Here is a 15,658-nt window from a genome sequence, read left to right on the forward strand (position 1 = left end):
TTTAGTAGTGTACACTTTAGAAAAACAAGACCGTTAAAAATTCACAAGACAGAATCTGAGAACTATCTCAGAGTCCTTTCTTACCAGCAAGATATTTTGATCTTAAAGGCTACAAAGAAATGTGTAAAAGACATAATTAACAAATTTAGCTGCATAGTGAACAACAAAGGGGTTGTGAAAGTACCATGACATTACAAGCTGCATTAAAAAGTTATATCCATGTTCTGATGCTTAAGCTTCAATTTACAATGACTTACTGTCATGTTCAAAGCAATGTATCTTGAGAATAGTGATTACCAGCTGCTTTTGATACAAGGTGCAAATGAAATACAAGGAAGGTACGAAATTCACGCCCTTTTCAAGAGACCGTAGTTTAAGAGAGGTACTAAACCATGATATTTTATGGATTCTTGTTTCAAAAATTTATGGAGGTTCTACCAAAAAAATCTATGAAACTACTAGAAAATGGCCACAAGCCACAATGACAGTGCAATTATTAAACTAAAATTCTGAGCAAACTTTTAACAGGAAACAACCTAAAACATAGGGTATGGCAATTCTCTATAGCAAGCAAGACTGTTACTTTCTAGGTAGGCAAGTTCATTTTGTAGAAAAAAAATGAGTTTAGCAATTGCATAAACTCAACTCAGCAACTCACACTACCTATAGAGCAACTGCTTCTTAACAGAGATGGGAAAACAAAAACTTGCAAAAAATTATAAAAAAAAACTGAGTCTACTACAAATATGAGAAAAGACAACTACATTAATAAGAAGCTTATCAGAATGACTAGTAGTAAACATCCAGAGTACTAAATCTCTACAGTGAGGAATAACGTTCGTACCATCCTTGTCATAGCTTGTAGTAATGATGGTAGGTAGAGGTGTAACACTTGTAAACACAGGGTTGCTAATCCCACCTCCTAATAGTCCTGTTCCAGTTCCAGCTACACCCACACCACTGAAGGCGAGAGGGTTTGTGCTTTGGAGGCCCGTCACCCCCGACATGCCGCTGCTGCCCCCTATCAAAGATGTCCCAGTTAAAGAGTTCATAGACGGTAACCCTCCTATACCGTGAGTAGCACCTGCAGCCAGGTTAAGGCTTGTCGCATCAGAAAGGCTATGATCCATTAGGCCGAGTGGATTGCTTCCTAAAGGGTTATTGCCAATGGTATTACCCAAAGGGTTCATGATAGGATTAGAGAGATCCATAGCAGGAACAGTGTTGGTGATAGCATGGCCTGTCAGAGTCCCCATTCCAGTTGAACTCATGACAAACGTCGTGGGAGTGATTCCAGCCATGTTTCGACTATTGATATTGAGGGAGGGGATCACATCAGTTGTTTTGAAGGAACTTGCTCCAGTAGAAGTAGATGATAGTCCTGTTGAGAAGAAATAACAACGCCACAGCATCAACTATCCGCCTATGGCATCTTCCATTTCCAAAATTATCTGGAGATGTCTCAAAAATATCACCAATTATTCATACATTTAATAGATTTGTTGTTAAGGTTAACTGATGATAAACTTTGTACCCATGCAACTGAGGTCTGATCATGCACATAGCAATGCTAGACCTTGCTGGGGTTAAGATGGCTCATGCGAGATTCGGAATGTTAAGTTTGGAAACACTCCCAACACGTCTTAAACGGGTATAAAAATGACGCTAAAAATCATTGCATCTATGAGGCCATTATTTATTTTCGGCCTCCAGTATATGGGTACCACCACTATAATCTGTCCAATTCTCAACACATTTTCAAAAACGTAATAAAAATGTTAGTGTACATAGTTAAAAAACAAAGATAATCTGACTACAAGAATTTAGGCCACAACCTACAAATATACAACATCCATATGTACACTAAACGCTAAGACAAGCGATAACTAAGATGGTTCTGAATTTCTTTCTCACCAGTCTCAAAAATCAGATGAAAGTTGTTGTGGCCTACGTTACAAAAAATACGAACAAAACTGCTGACCGGATGACGAATACGGAAGCAGCCAGGGAACGAGCAGAAAAATAGATGGCCCGCGCTAAATCTACTCTGCAGGTTTGTAAAGCAACAACGCCATAAATTCTCATTCTAGAGTTCTCAGGTGTTCTAATATCTTCAATTGTAATCATCGATTTGTAGCTAACGGTTTGAGTTGTGGGGTAAGCATGGGAAGTACAGCCGAGGATATCTGAACTAGACCTCACAGGTAACTCATCTTTAAGAAGAGATACTTGTACAAAGAGAAACTCAAGTGTACAAACATAAAACTACTCAACATAAACACTTCAAATTCTTTGGCACAAGCAGCTTTCTTAAAGCACCAAGTACATCATGAGGTCCAGCTCCAATGTCCAAGGAAGGTACCATTACATCTCTTACGGTGCTGTTGGTTTTACGAACCCAGCCTACAAAAGGTGCAGGAGCGGGCCTCCCATGCCCACAACTGATTCTACAGGGCCACAAGAGACCCGCCTCTCATAGCTACCAGCAGCAGCTAGAGCAGCAGCTCCAGTAGCAGCTAAATCGCCACTTACTGTTCTGCTCCCCGAAGCGAGCAAAGTGAGGCTTCGGCACAGTCAGAAAATTTTTGATACGGGACATAGTGGAGGTGGAGTTGGATGTGGTGCCGACTTGGTGTTGGCGAGGATGATGTGGTGAAGGGTGTTGGGGAAGCACCCGTGTCCGAGAGCTGTGTTGCTGCCCTCGTACGCCCTGCTGCTGGTGCTGCTGATGATGACGACCCGGGGGGTGATGGGATGAGCGTGTCCCATGAGAGTGACTCGCCTTGCTATGGCTAGACCCATGGCCCTGGTGACCTGATTCATGGCTCTGATGACCTGATCCAAGGCTCTGGTGACCTGATCTATGCCCTCCATGACCTGCAGATAGATGATCACCTGAGCCATGGCGCCGATGACCCGAGCCATGATGCGGGTGACCTGAACTACGGTAATGACTAAGTAGATTTGAAGGGATATGGGACCCGCTCAAAAGCACCCCCTGCGTCAACCCATCCACGAACTGCACATGTTTCACATGGGGACCTGAAGACACGCGCAGGTCAAAGGTCACTTCCTTACATGTCCAAAAATCAGGTCAATTGCTAACCCTCAAGGATATGCATCAAATTTCAACTTTGAACTGACTTGGAATGGGTCACAAGCACAAATGACAACTGCTGTGATAAACATGACAAATTAATTGCAGTCTAGAATGCATATGCAGTACAGTATACCAAGTGCAATATCAACCTTCTCTGATGCAAAATTTTAGCTCATTCACCTTCAAAGGCAATTTCCCTTCTTATATCACAAAGCGCTTTCTGGGACCTTGATGTTTTCAGTCCAAAGCAACATAATCTTGCTTGCTTTTACCTTAACTACTCAAGAATTCAGTTAATGCTACCCAGACAGTTAACCTTATACTAGAAGTCTTTTAGGAAACAGTTTAATTTCCCCCTATTTTTGTATTTTATTCTTTATGTAACAGTACTAACAGAATTTACATTTGCTGCAGCTGTATCATAAAGTCTTACCTCAATTTGTATCACAGGAGTGAAAATACTAAAAAAAAAAGTAAAATAATTTAAAACAAAGTTAATATTGGTATTGTAGGATAAGAGGAAAAAATCTATATAACTACAGTACTGGTAATTTGCATCAATTGGTAACTTGATCTAATCATATCTCAGAATCTGTAATACTCAATGGAGCTTTGAATTAATGTCATACCCATATACACTGCTTCAGCAGCAAGGGAACAAGGGAAGTTTTGGTAACAAATAAATACACTGTCCAAAATAGAGTTATACATCTGTAAAACCAGTTCCTTACCAGCCAATACAAAAACAAAATAAATATTTGATTCAAGTATTAAAGAATCAAATTCTAGCCAGATTTAGCATTGTTAAAGTCTTGTTATAACTGTATAGTACAGTACTACTTTAGCTACAAGGAAAAATAAGTCTATAGTGAAATAAAGGAGGGAATTTAAGTACAAAATTGAAGCATCAATGTTACATAATTTCATTAGGCTAATTATTAAGAGCTCATTCATATGAACTTAGCCATCAACTTGATTTGTGTCACATCAGTACAAAACAAAAAATCCCAAAGGGTTAATAAGGTTAAGTGATTGATGCATTATCTATGTTACTAAAACTTGATTATTTTTATGTTTAAATTCTGTAAAAATAAATATGAAATTGCACCCCAGTAAAAGTTTCTACATGTGATACATTATATTTACCCCACATTTATATCACAAGGTCGTGGCTCGATAAATTATAATCACAAAATGTATAGATTTATTGTCCTCTTAAAAATTTCTCAATAATGTCTGGCGTTAGCAATTATCAAAAGTATTAAGAATATAAAATCAATATGGATTTTTAATGTTCTACCACAAAGTTTAAACGGATACCAGTTTTAGCAAACGTTGCGTCCAGATAGTAAGCGTACTAATATAGCAATTGCATCATATGTTTCAAAAATTACAATGAAAACATGATGTATTATGCACCAGGTGAAACTCCCATGCCTTGATAAGTATTCCACGTACAGTACTTGGAAATTATTTTGTGGATACTGATCTGTGCATAATGTAATACACTAAGCACTGACTTTTACGTTGTGATCAGTAGTATGAAATGCTGTAATCATGAGACAACCCAAAATGTATATAATTACTGGAATTAGTCAAGTTGCTTACTATATGTTTAATTCTAAATTCATTATCAATTAGTAAGGTCACATTGGAGTGGCAGTCTTTAGCTTATGACATATAAAACAAGAATTTTTGCAAATAAAATGCAGTAATGGCACTTAAACTTTCTTGTTCTTTACATGGTAGCTTCAATGAAGTATTTAACACACTAAATATTAATTTTCACTGGGATTACAATAAATCATGATTTAGCTGGCTATTAACACTTAAAATACTGTGAAAGTTTCCTATTTTTTCTTTTAAATAATGAAAATGAAATTTTCTATAAACCTCTTCCATCACTCTGGGTTCATCATAACTTTTTACCTGCATTGCAGATTGAAACAGTGAATTCTTATAAAAAATTAATTGATATATAGGGCAGAGATGATTGAAATTGTGAATGTAAATGGACAGGTTTATCTTTAACACCTCTGTCTTTGAATGTCTACAGAGCAGTATCATAACACCTGATCTGTAACTTGAGTAATTGTTGTCAAATGTATTATTCTTGGGAAAAGGACAGCCAACTTTATCACAACATCAATTTAAATCATAATACTTATGGTTTAAATGAAAATTTTCTGTTTGTTCTTTCAAATTACAACAAAACATTCATAACTTATGCAGCAACAGCACCAGAATTCGCTTCCATCCTGAATCACCTGTTAATGTACTAGCAAAAAAATGAATAAACAAATATCAGAAAGTGTAGACTCCGAAGATGTGAATTTGCTTCTATGAATAAAACGATCCTAGAAACTTTAATGATAAAAATGAGTTCAAAGAAAGTTGACAACATGTATAAGAGACTTCCCTCATGTGCCAGCAATCTGAAGTTGAATTTACGTCACCAACAAATCAGCAATCCTTGAGTGTTTACAACATTCCCGTGACTATCGCGGATTAAGTGGCCCCTTCTTGGGAGATTTTTCTCAAATAACCCAAACAATTGTTTTTTGGAAGGTTATTCAGAAATCATGACCGCACTAAAAATGACATACTGTACTTCTGTCAAATAGCTTCACACAAATAAACGTTCTTTCACCATGTGGTTTACAAGAACTTGATCAAACTCCTTGGTCTGAATTCTCATCGTCATGCAACAGAAGAGGTACTAGACCCTGGACTTACCTATGGTTGAACGAGATTTGTCTAACTCTGCGAGGATCTTGTTGTCCTGCTCTATCTTTGCCATAATCCGGTCGATCTCAGACGACGCATTTTCGACGGTGCCCGAGACAGGCAACGACGAGGAGCCTGTCGTGAGTCCCACGGATCCTGGGGCGACGAGACTTGAGGATGTGGTGTTGGTGTATATACCCGACGATAGGGAGTTGAGGGAGGTAAGACCTAGAGAATATAAAATCATACCATGTGAAATCTGTGAGCAGTAGGGATTGTGTCCCCGACAGTTCAAGCCACGAATTTCCCTGTTCAAAACTTGGGTCCTCATGGGATGTACTAAATTTGTAAGTTCCAAAACTACAGAAACTTACATTTAGTTTTAAATACTGTACTGATATACAATTAATTCTACATTTGCCATAATTCCTACCATACAGTACAGTACAGGGTAGCCTTAAATCGACTGATTCTTAAATACCTGCCAAGGCACTATCTTCATTATTTACTGAGTCTTTCTCAATGCCCTATGTTCAGTTGTTTGGGGATGGTTAATAATATCTTACAGTATAGCGTACAAAGGATACAGGCCTTCATATTAATCAAAAAGCAAGTACCATTAGGCTCTATTAGTGATTTTTTAATGTACTGTACACTTCATCATGTATTAGTCAACAATCCTACTTGCCTAAAGTTGGAATAATTTGACAATGTACTTCTGACCATCATGAATTTCAAAATGGTTTAATGCTGTATAATCAAATATTTGTTAGAAAATGAAGCATAGAAGTACATTATTTATAAGCCAGTTACTTTACAACTTGGCCTTATAGGTTCAATTGCATTCTGTCAGATCAAGCCACAATGATTTTACATTAAAAAATATTAGTTTAGTTCATAAAACTGTATTGTCAACACAGGATACTTGAATATTCATGGTATCTGTACTGAAAACCAAGGGGACATTTTCTAACTGGTAATCAAGCAAATAACTTTACGTTAGCAATCAACAGGACCATCTTTAATTTTCCAAAGACTTATGGCTGTCTTAAATACTGATCAAATTATATAGATAAAGTAAGCCCTACAATTAACTACTGTAGCTATAAACACATAATTTCATTCTTGTACTCAGACAATCTAGCACACATGCTAATTCTCTTACACAGCTTATGAATATGTAGGTACCATACATGCAGACACCAATATATGCAACTACTGTATTTTTAAAAAAAAATTATGTACAAAGTACAATACAGTATCTACATATCCTAGGTAACTTTAAGAATGTCAAAACTATGAAAAAAAAAACATTTAAATGATATTACTGCAAAAACATAACCTTTCAATCTACATTAACAGGGGCATACCACTATACAGTGCTTATGTTGAATGTCAAACTCATCAATAATTGATCAAACACTACAAACAGATGCTAGAAATGTTATCATCTTGACTACCTGCAAGGAATCTTACTTCTCATTTGTCATTTCAGAGGAAAAGAAGAGTTGCAAAAAGACCTATCATTATGCTTTATCAGTTTAACAGCTGATTTGCATAAGTCTAACAGTAAAAGTTGCAGTCTGATAATAATTCAAAATGTTTTGAATACAGTGAAAGGTTACTCTCAATGCATTTATGATGAAGCGGTATTAGTTAAGCCTAAGTGGCTAGATAATATTACTGTAGTCCAGAGTGGTGTTATTTTTGAAATAATGAACACCACTGTGGCGGGATTTCACAACCACACACTCACACTAACAAAAAAAGCAGGAGGAGGTCACGGAGTCACCCCAACCGCCGATAATGCCAACGCTCACCACACAACAAAAGTCCACAACCAAGAAAACAACAACCCAACCAGTACACAAACACAACCCAAAACATCGGTATTATTTTACTTATGGATGTTAGTTGCTTTCAACATAAAACATAGGTTTTTCTGTTGTATTATGATGTGATTTGAATGATTTTGAGGTTTATTTCCATCGCAAATGAATACTTATCCTTCCCCGGCAAATGATATATACAAAATTAATAAAATTACGACTTGTCAGAATACTGCAACCCCCTCTCCATAGCTAATACGGCAAAACTGTAATCAGTAAACAGTTACACAGTTTTGCCGTATTAGCTATGGAGAGCGGTGTGCAGTATTCTGACAAGTCGTAACTTTATTAATTTTGTGTATATCATTTGCCGGGAAGGATAAGTATTCATTTGCGATGGAAATAAACCTCAAAATCATTCAAATCACATCATAATACAACAGAAAAACCTATATTTTATATTTTATGTTGAAAGCAATCAATGTCCTTATGAAATAATACCCAAGACCAAAAAGACTCAACCACGAAGACTCAAACTCAACTCCTCGGAACACAGCACACCGATCACGACACCGATCCAACACAGCACAAAAACCAAAACACGCCTGAGTACAAACACTCCAACCACAAAACCTCCAAATACCAAATCACACAAACTGAAACAAAAACGCAACCAAAACTCCTATCAACTACCGGAAAAAACGTTCTTTCAGCACAATGTCTCTGTCAAGACTCCCAAAACAACGAAACACGAAACCACACGGACAATCAAAACGTAAACAAAAGAAATCCACACTCTCTAACGACATCATTCAACAAGTACGTACGCCGTTGTTCGTTTCTCTCTCTCTCACGCAAGACGTCGTTGTTCTCTCTCTCTCTCTCTCTCTCTCACACAAGACGTCTCAAATGCAATCTCATTCCTCACAACACACAACACAAGAGTGGTTAAATGCAATCATCATCAAATTCAATTCCAAATTACTAATTTTAAATACAGTAAAACAACTCCAGTAGTGGGTTAAATAACTGTAGTTTTGGCTGCTTTATCATCAAATTCAATATTCCAAATTACTAATTTTAAATACAGTAAAAACAACTTGCTAATAGGGTGCATTTTGTATGGTGTGATAACTTATTCAAACTACCATAACTTGTCTCCTTATATATAAAATAAACATTCTTTGCTAGGTCCTTATCAGTCAGCTCATGTTTTAGTAAGTCTGTACTTTCAAGGACTTAAGTACCAGCTCTTGTTTAATTTTAATTAAAAATAAGCACTGTACTGTACAGGCAACTTCAAGAAAGGTTTCTTATGTTTAATTTTTTTTGTATAAAAAAATAACATGCAGAACTCTTTTTTCCCTCAGAGAAAACATCTACAAGAAATATCATTCATTGCAAGGACACAAAAGGACAGAACATATCTAACAAATGTTTTAACATAACTAAGAAATGTTTTTCCTATCATTCAAAGTGGCACATAGTACCTCTTTGAATAATGTGCATAACACTGTTAAATGGTGATCACTAGGGTAACCTAAAATGGGTAGTGATAATGGTGTAGTATCATTTCAATGTTAACCAAAATTGTCAAAAACTGTCACCTTTACCTCTGAAAATAAAAAATGTTGATAAAAAATTCATCAGCGGGTAATGAAAAACTTTGAACCTTAAACAGGGTCTTGCATACATAAGCCACAAGGTACAAGTACAGTACACAGCATTTTAATATTTTTCTGAATGGAAAAATGTAATCACTGCAGTGTCTTCCTCATAACTTACCCTTGAAGATTAAGCTCACTTGATCAAAGAAAACTTACACACCAGTTAGTAACAACTATCAGAAGGATTTGACTAAATGGAAAGAAATTGCCGTTTACTACAGTAAAATCTGAGCTAGCTATTAATGTAAAACTAATATTCTGAAGGAATAGAGGAACTTTGTTCATACTGAACCTCCCAAAAATGGCAATTTCCTTCTCATAAGTAAAGTGATAATAGTTAAGTGTTTCAACTAAACTACACAGTGATAGAATTAACTGTCAAAGTTTGTTTGTAAGACCAGAGGAAATAATGATATAGATGAATTAACAGGGAGAAGTAAAATTTACAAAAAGCCTAAATTTCAGATATGTAACAAGTTTTGTTTTCGGTGGAAGCTAAGCCTAAATTATTTTCGTGAAACTTTCTGTATACTGTATTTTAAGATCGATAAATGCTTGACATTTTAGGGATACAGAAATACTGGTTGACTGCAAAAGCAACTTTTTAACCTTGAATTCAAGCATCAGAAAGGCTCTTGTTCCTAATTCTGGTGGCGCATCTGGCAACAGCAGCTCACTACGAATATACAGTAAAATGAAGTTGAATTTTTTTCCTATTTTGAATTACAAATGGCGCTACAGCCTGCCTGGAACATGGCTGGATTGCAAGCAAATGCTCCATGTTAACACTTTGCATGCATGTTGGTGTGTAGTATATAAAGTGAGAAAGTAATACTGGACCTTAAATAGAGAATGTGCTGTTGCCACGATGTCTTAAAAACCTCCACTTGTATATTCAGTCTGTTGCTTTGAAAAGCAGAGTGAGTTCCCAAAATGCTTATGTTACAACTATTAAGCATCTTACCTCTCATCACAAAAACTTATTTACTTGTTTCTAAGCTAATGGCTTCATAGGACTTTGTATTATTGTTTTGTACTGCCATTTTGTCACCATATGAAAATGATTTCCCTAAGACCATTTCTTAAAACAATCCCAAATTAAATGGCTAAAATAAATTGTACTAAACAAAATATTGTTCACAGCATAACGCGGAGGACAGCTTTACTAAAGCTCCAAGATTTCTGCCCAACATTTTCTCACAGTTTTAGTTAAATATCTCCCTACTCTAGTGACTAATAAGTCCAGTGGTGCTAAGATAACACACAGATTGTAAGTGCCATGCTAAGGTTAAACTGTCTCGTGATTAGAAAAAAAAATTGTCTCCAGTTCTCTATCAGGAATGAAGCAAATCCCCCACCAAAAAAGAGAAATGTTTAGGTTTAGATGTGTAGTCTCTCTATAACAATCTACACTTTTACCATAACCACATGCCTTCGATGCTACTATATCTAATTGTTATTAAACCAGCATCCAAGTGTTGTTGTTTTTTGGGGGGAGGAGGAGGAGGAGGGGGTAGTATGCGTTGGAGGGGGCTATATGCATCACCACCTGGCAGTCAACATCTCAAATGTCCATTTCCATCAACAGCAATTTTGTGCAACTGTGAAAATATATAGATATATATATATTTTTTGGGGCACATATGAATTCGTGGATGACTAACTCTTAAATATCCTTCTTGAGGGGGAGAGGGAAGAGTGAGGGAGAGACCAATGGACACGTTCCTCACAGCATCTCTGACCTGCTTGGCCAGCGAGAGGTGACGTGGACAAAGGGGGCTGTTGGTGGTGGGCCAAGAGATAGTCCGGCAGATCGACCAGTCCTATCGCGTCCAGGCCGTGGGGCAGACTCATGCCAATCCCAGGGGCAGGCACTGGAGTCGATCGGGCCGTGCTACCATTGGACAAAATTTGACTGGAATCTGCAAAGAACGGGGGCGGGGGGTGAGCATGCAGTCTGAGACCCGCAGAGGAGGTCACGTGATCATGACGAAGCACGTGCAAAAAGAAGAAGATGAAGAAGAAGAGGTCAGTAGTAGTGGTCAACAAGGATGATGCACTGCTTACTAGTTGCACAGGAAGCTATCTAACCGAGAGTCTAAGTCTTCCATCAGTTTTATATTAAAAAAAGGCTAAAGGATTTAGTAATCGTAATTCTAAACTGTGTGCTGTTTAAAGTGGAAGATAATACTTCACTCAAAAGCATGCTCATTCTTCCCAAAGGATACTGTACAAAAATATCAATGAAAAGTCTGTACATCGTACATTTTAAATAACAAAAGAGAGTTACTCTAAATGTACATGAAACTAATCAAACTATCTTGATAAAGTCCTAAAAAGTAAAACTTTCTCCTTTTACTTAAGTGATACTGTACAGAAAAATGGCTACCTATGACACAAGTATGCAATGCATTCTTAGTTTGCAATAAAGCATAATGAGGTGATATGTGCACTAATCAAGAAGTTCAAAAAGAAGTTCAGAATGATTGTCTCAGTCACCATTCATTTAAAATGACAGAAATGCCCAACCAAATCTAATGTAAGTTACAAAAAGAGATCCACTCAAGTCCCGTGCAGATTTCATAAACAGTTCATTCAAGAGTTTTGGTTAGTATATAATCTCACACTTTGTTCAGGTTATGAAAAACAACCGGTTGCCTTTGTAAACGACCCAAAAAAACTGAGAAAAACTGAAAAAGAAAGAGAAAAAACACTGTATACACTGAAATTAAAACAAGGCCAAAAGAGAGTTAGCGGACACTCAGCAGCAACAAAGACTTAAAAGAAATGTATTTGCAGAAGTGTGTCCCAATCCTTATGTACTAACAGGCGCTTCCCAAGCATAGTACTGCTCTTGAGCTCTTTAGAGAATTTATATATATATATATATGTAAATTATGCATCCAAAACAAATAGAACCCAGTTATGAAGTAAGAAAAAATACATACATTACAGTCCATGACTTTCAAATGACACTCTAAAAATTAGTTAGTTTCAGAATACAATTATTTAAAACACTATATTGCACTGTAAGTTTAAAAATCTATTTCAGGAGTCTATTAACAATGAAAAGCTGCATTTTATAAAGAGTGTTTTTGTATCTGATATATTAACATGACAAATATATGTAAATCTAGGAAAATATAAGATATCAATGTAATGTTTTTGTATACTGTCAAATTTACTCTAATTGTGCCTTTGTTTCATTAATAGGAACTGAATTACCTTTATTTATTATTTCAATATTCTTTAAACTAATTTATATTTCTTTCACCACAAGCTATTTCATCATTAAATGAATATACAACAGGCTAGTTTAGTAAACTGACTGCATTAGGTGAAAGATTTTGCAAAGCTGAGATGAACAGGATTGTATAGTATGCATGATGAGATGTACAGAGCAGAATGACTGTACTGTGGATATGCACTCATATTTATCAGTAATTTAAACACCTATGTTGGAACTTGATCTTAAACTTTATAAGGTGGTACTTATCAAATCCAAAAATACATGAAAGGAATCAGTTACTGTACCACACACAAAAAAATTCACAATACAAGGGTTCCTTTGAAAGCCACTTTTGAAAATGGATACTGGGCTTAACAGACAAACTGCACTGGACTGTCGCATGTCGTTTGAAAGTTTAATTGTGAAAAATGTATTGTAAGTTACTTTGTTTCTGTTTCTGAAGAGTACTGCGGAGTAGAGCCTGCTTGTACAAAGACATTTCTGCCAACACCACCCAACGGGAAAGCAAAAGGAAAAAAAAAATAGTTTTGTAGTTGAAGAAGCAGCCATATACATGAGAGAATAAGAGTAGTTTTCATAGTAACATAGAGATATATAAAAGAGATGTAGAAACTATAGAAAAACCAAGTATAATCAACACTACAGTAAAGTCAAAGGGGAACTTTCTTGACAAACTGATGGTATGTTAAAATCATACTGTACTCTTACTGAGATAAAATACTGTAAGCTACAAGAACCAAAACATGATCAAAAGTATGGTAAAAAGTGTCAGATTTAGCAAGAGGTACTTGTGTGAAGATTTTCTGTTCTGAGATATGAGACAAAATATCAAAAACCCGTTAACACACTACATTATTAGCCTTGAAAATTTCTTAAAGGAAGGGTATTCCCTAAATATTCAGGACTAAATTTCTGTTGTGTATTTAGTACAGAACACTCTTTTAACGTATTTTTTCTTCAATTCATTCTGTTTTGACATCCTATTTCTGTCTAGGTGATTCAGTGAAACACATAAAATGGGAGTAATCTTCAAATCAAAGCTAATATATAAGAGATGTTATAATACTTCCGAAAAATCTTGTGCCAGTGGTGCACTGCTTCACTGCCTAGGTATGAAAAATCACTTAGCATGAAAGTGACCAATCCTATACTTTCCCAAATATCAGAGGATCTGATTTGGGATTTCAGAGTGAAGCTAAACTTAAATCTAGGGTCAGAGTGTAATATTCTCTGGGATTTCGGAACTTATAGGAGAGATCTCTGCACAAATTTCGGAACTTTTAGGAGTGATCACTGCAGAAATTTCGGAACTTACAGAAGAGATCACTGCAGAATCACAGCCACTCAAGAAGCTTATAACTGTTATTCACAAGCTTTGATAAATTAGGGCATCCTAGACCTGCCATTATCTTTACGTATTATGGCAATTCTTCATCTGAATTGAAGGTATCCTTGACTTTACCTCTGAGAAAACCTTCCTTCCTAAAGAATTACTAAAAGATCTGCCTTTTTTTTTGCACTGAACGTCAAAAATTGCAATACAGTATCGTCAAGAAATCTTTAAAAAATACTCATAATATTATGAGTCTTAATATGGAGAAACAAACCCGCACTTATGTATGTGTACAAACATATTTAAAAATAAAGCTAGACAGAGTGCTTTAGCTTTATCTTAAAATATATTTATACAGACACATATCCGTAGATTTGTTTCTCAAGCAAGAAATCTATTGGTAAATTAACTCTTCCTGAACTACGATGGGTTTCGCAGCTTGTCACAACTACATAGTTGCTGTTTTATTGACCAGTTTAAACTCTGAGCCTATAAAATTGCATAAGCCATAACTCATGGCTGGGGTCTCTAGGAATGAGAACGACCATTCTGAGAACTAGGAAGTTTAATGGTGCACACATTAGCAGAGAAAATCTATTTACAATATTAAGATTATGGTGAATCTATATAAAACTCCTTATCCATAAAAATTGGTTTAAAGATTAACCTTAAGTAAAAAAAGCATATTACGAGAGGGCACTAGCTTACTGTACTACAACTGACTAAATTCTTAATCTGACTAAATGGGGAACTCTGGAGACAAAGATTAACCTCTATGATAAAATTTGTAATAAATTCTATAGACTTACCTGCTAAAATTGCATAGAATTCTGGAAGCAAAGCAAAATAAATAGAAATTTCTATAAAAGCAAAATCTTCAATTTAATGAACTGTAACCTTGATAAAAAAACTAATGAAATTAACTGCATAAGAAGCTTTGCATAATGAAAATAAGCACTAGTTAAGCTGGAAATTAAACAAATAAACAGCTTCTCATCTTATATGAACCTGCTACTTTTGAGCCCTTAAAGTAATGACTCATAATCACATTCTGAGACCCAACTTAACTCTGGTGAAGTAACCAACTTCTTGTTTACTAAAAACTAAAACCCTGGACCTTTCTTAAGAATCCACTGCTGCTGGAAATGATGTGTCTGGGGCCAGCTTATTCAAGTGATGTGTTAGGCACTGACTACCAAGGCCTAATCTGTATACAAGTTGGTTAAACAGTTGGTTATACAGTATTTTCAAAGATACCTTACGCAAATGTATCATGGACCAACATGAGAATATATAGCTTAACCCTCAAGAACTACATGTTTGTCGTGTTTCAAGGAAAGAACTACCTTGGAAAATAAAAGTTTTAAGTTAAACCAAAACCACATGCATTAATTAGTTGCCCCATCTCATAACAGGTTTTAAGTTTGTCCGGATAGACGTACAAGATATAGCAGAGCAGATATTTGTGGTTTTTGGGCAGAATAGTCTAGTGTGGCATTCCTAAACCCAAGACAAACTCTTGTTCACTGCAGATTCAGTAGCACTGTCTGGATGAACATGAAGAGGACCTCTAACAAGTAAGCTATATATCCATATATATATATATATATATATATATATATATATATATATATATATATATATATATATATATATATATATATATATATATATATATATATATATATATATATATATATATATACATATATATATAAATGTATACAATATATATATATACATATATATGTA

General features: G+C 35.7%; 1 protein-coding gene across 1 annotated transcript in view; it reads right to left on the reverse strand.

The window, feature by feature from the left end:
• Positions 1 to 15,658, reverse strand: part of LOC136853579 (uncharacterized) — a 359,829-nt gene that overhangs the window by 131,587 nt on the left and 212,584 nt on the right. Inside the window, 4 exon segments of the mRNA XM_067129318.1 lie at positions 845 to 1,381; positions 5,837 to 6,055; positions 10,988 to 11,245; positions 14,716 to 14,736. Of these exon segments, the coding sequence (XP_066985419.1) occupies positions 845 to 1,381; positions 5,837 to 6,055; positions 10,988 to 11,245; positions 14,716 to 14,736 (1,035 nt within the window).

Source organism: Macrobrachium rosenbergii, chromosome 27, assembly GCF_040412425.1.
Source record: "Macrobrachium rosenbergii isolate ZJJX-2024 chromosome 27, ASM4041242v1, whole genome shotgun sequence".
In the NCBI taxonomy this organism is placed as follows: domain Eukaryota; kingdom Metazoa; phylum Arthropoda; class Malacostraca; order Decapoda; family Palaemonidae; genus Macrobrachium; species Macrobrachium rosenbergii.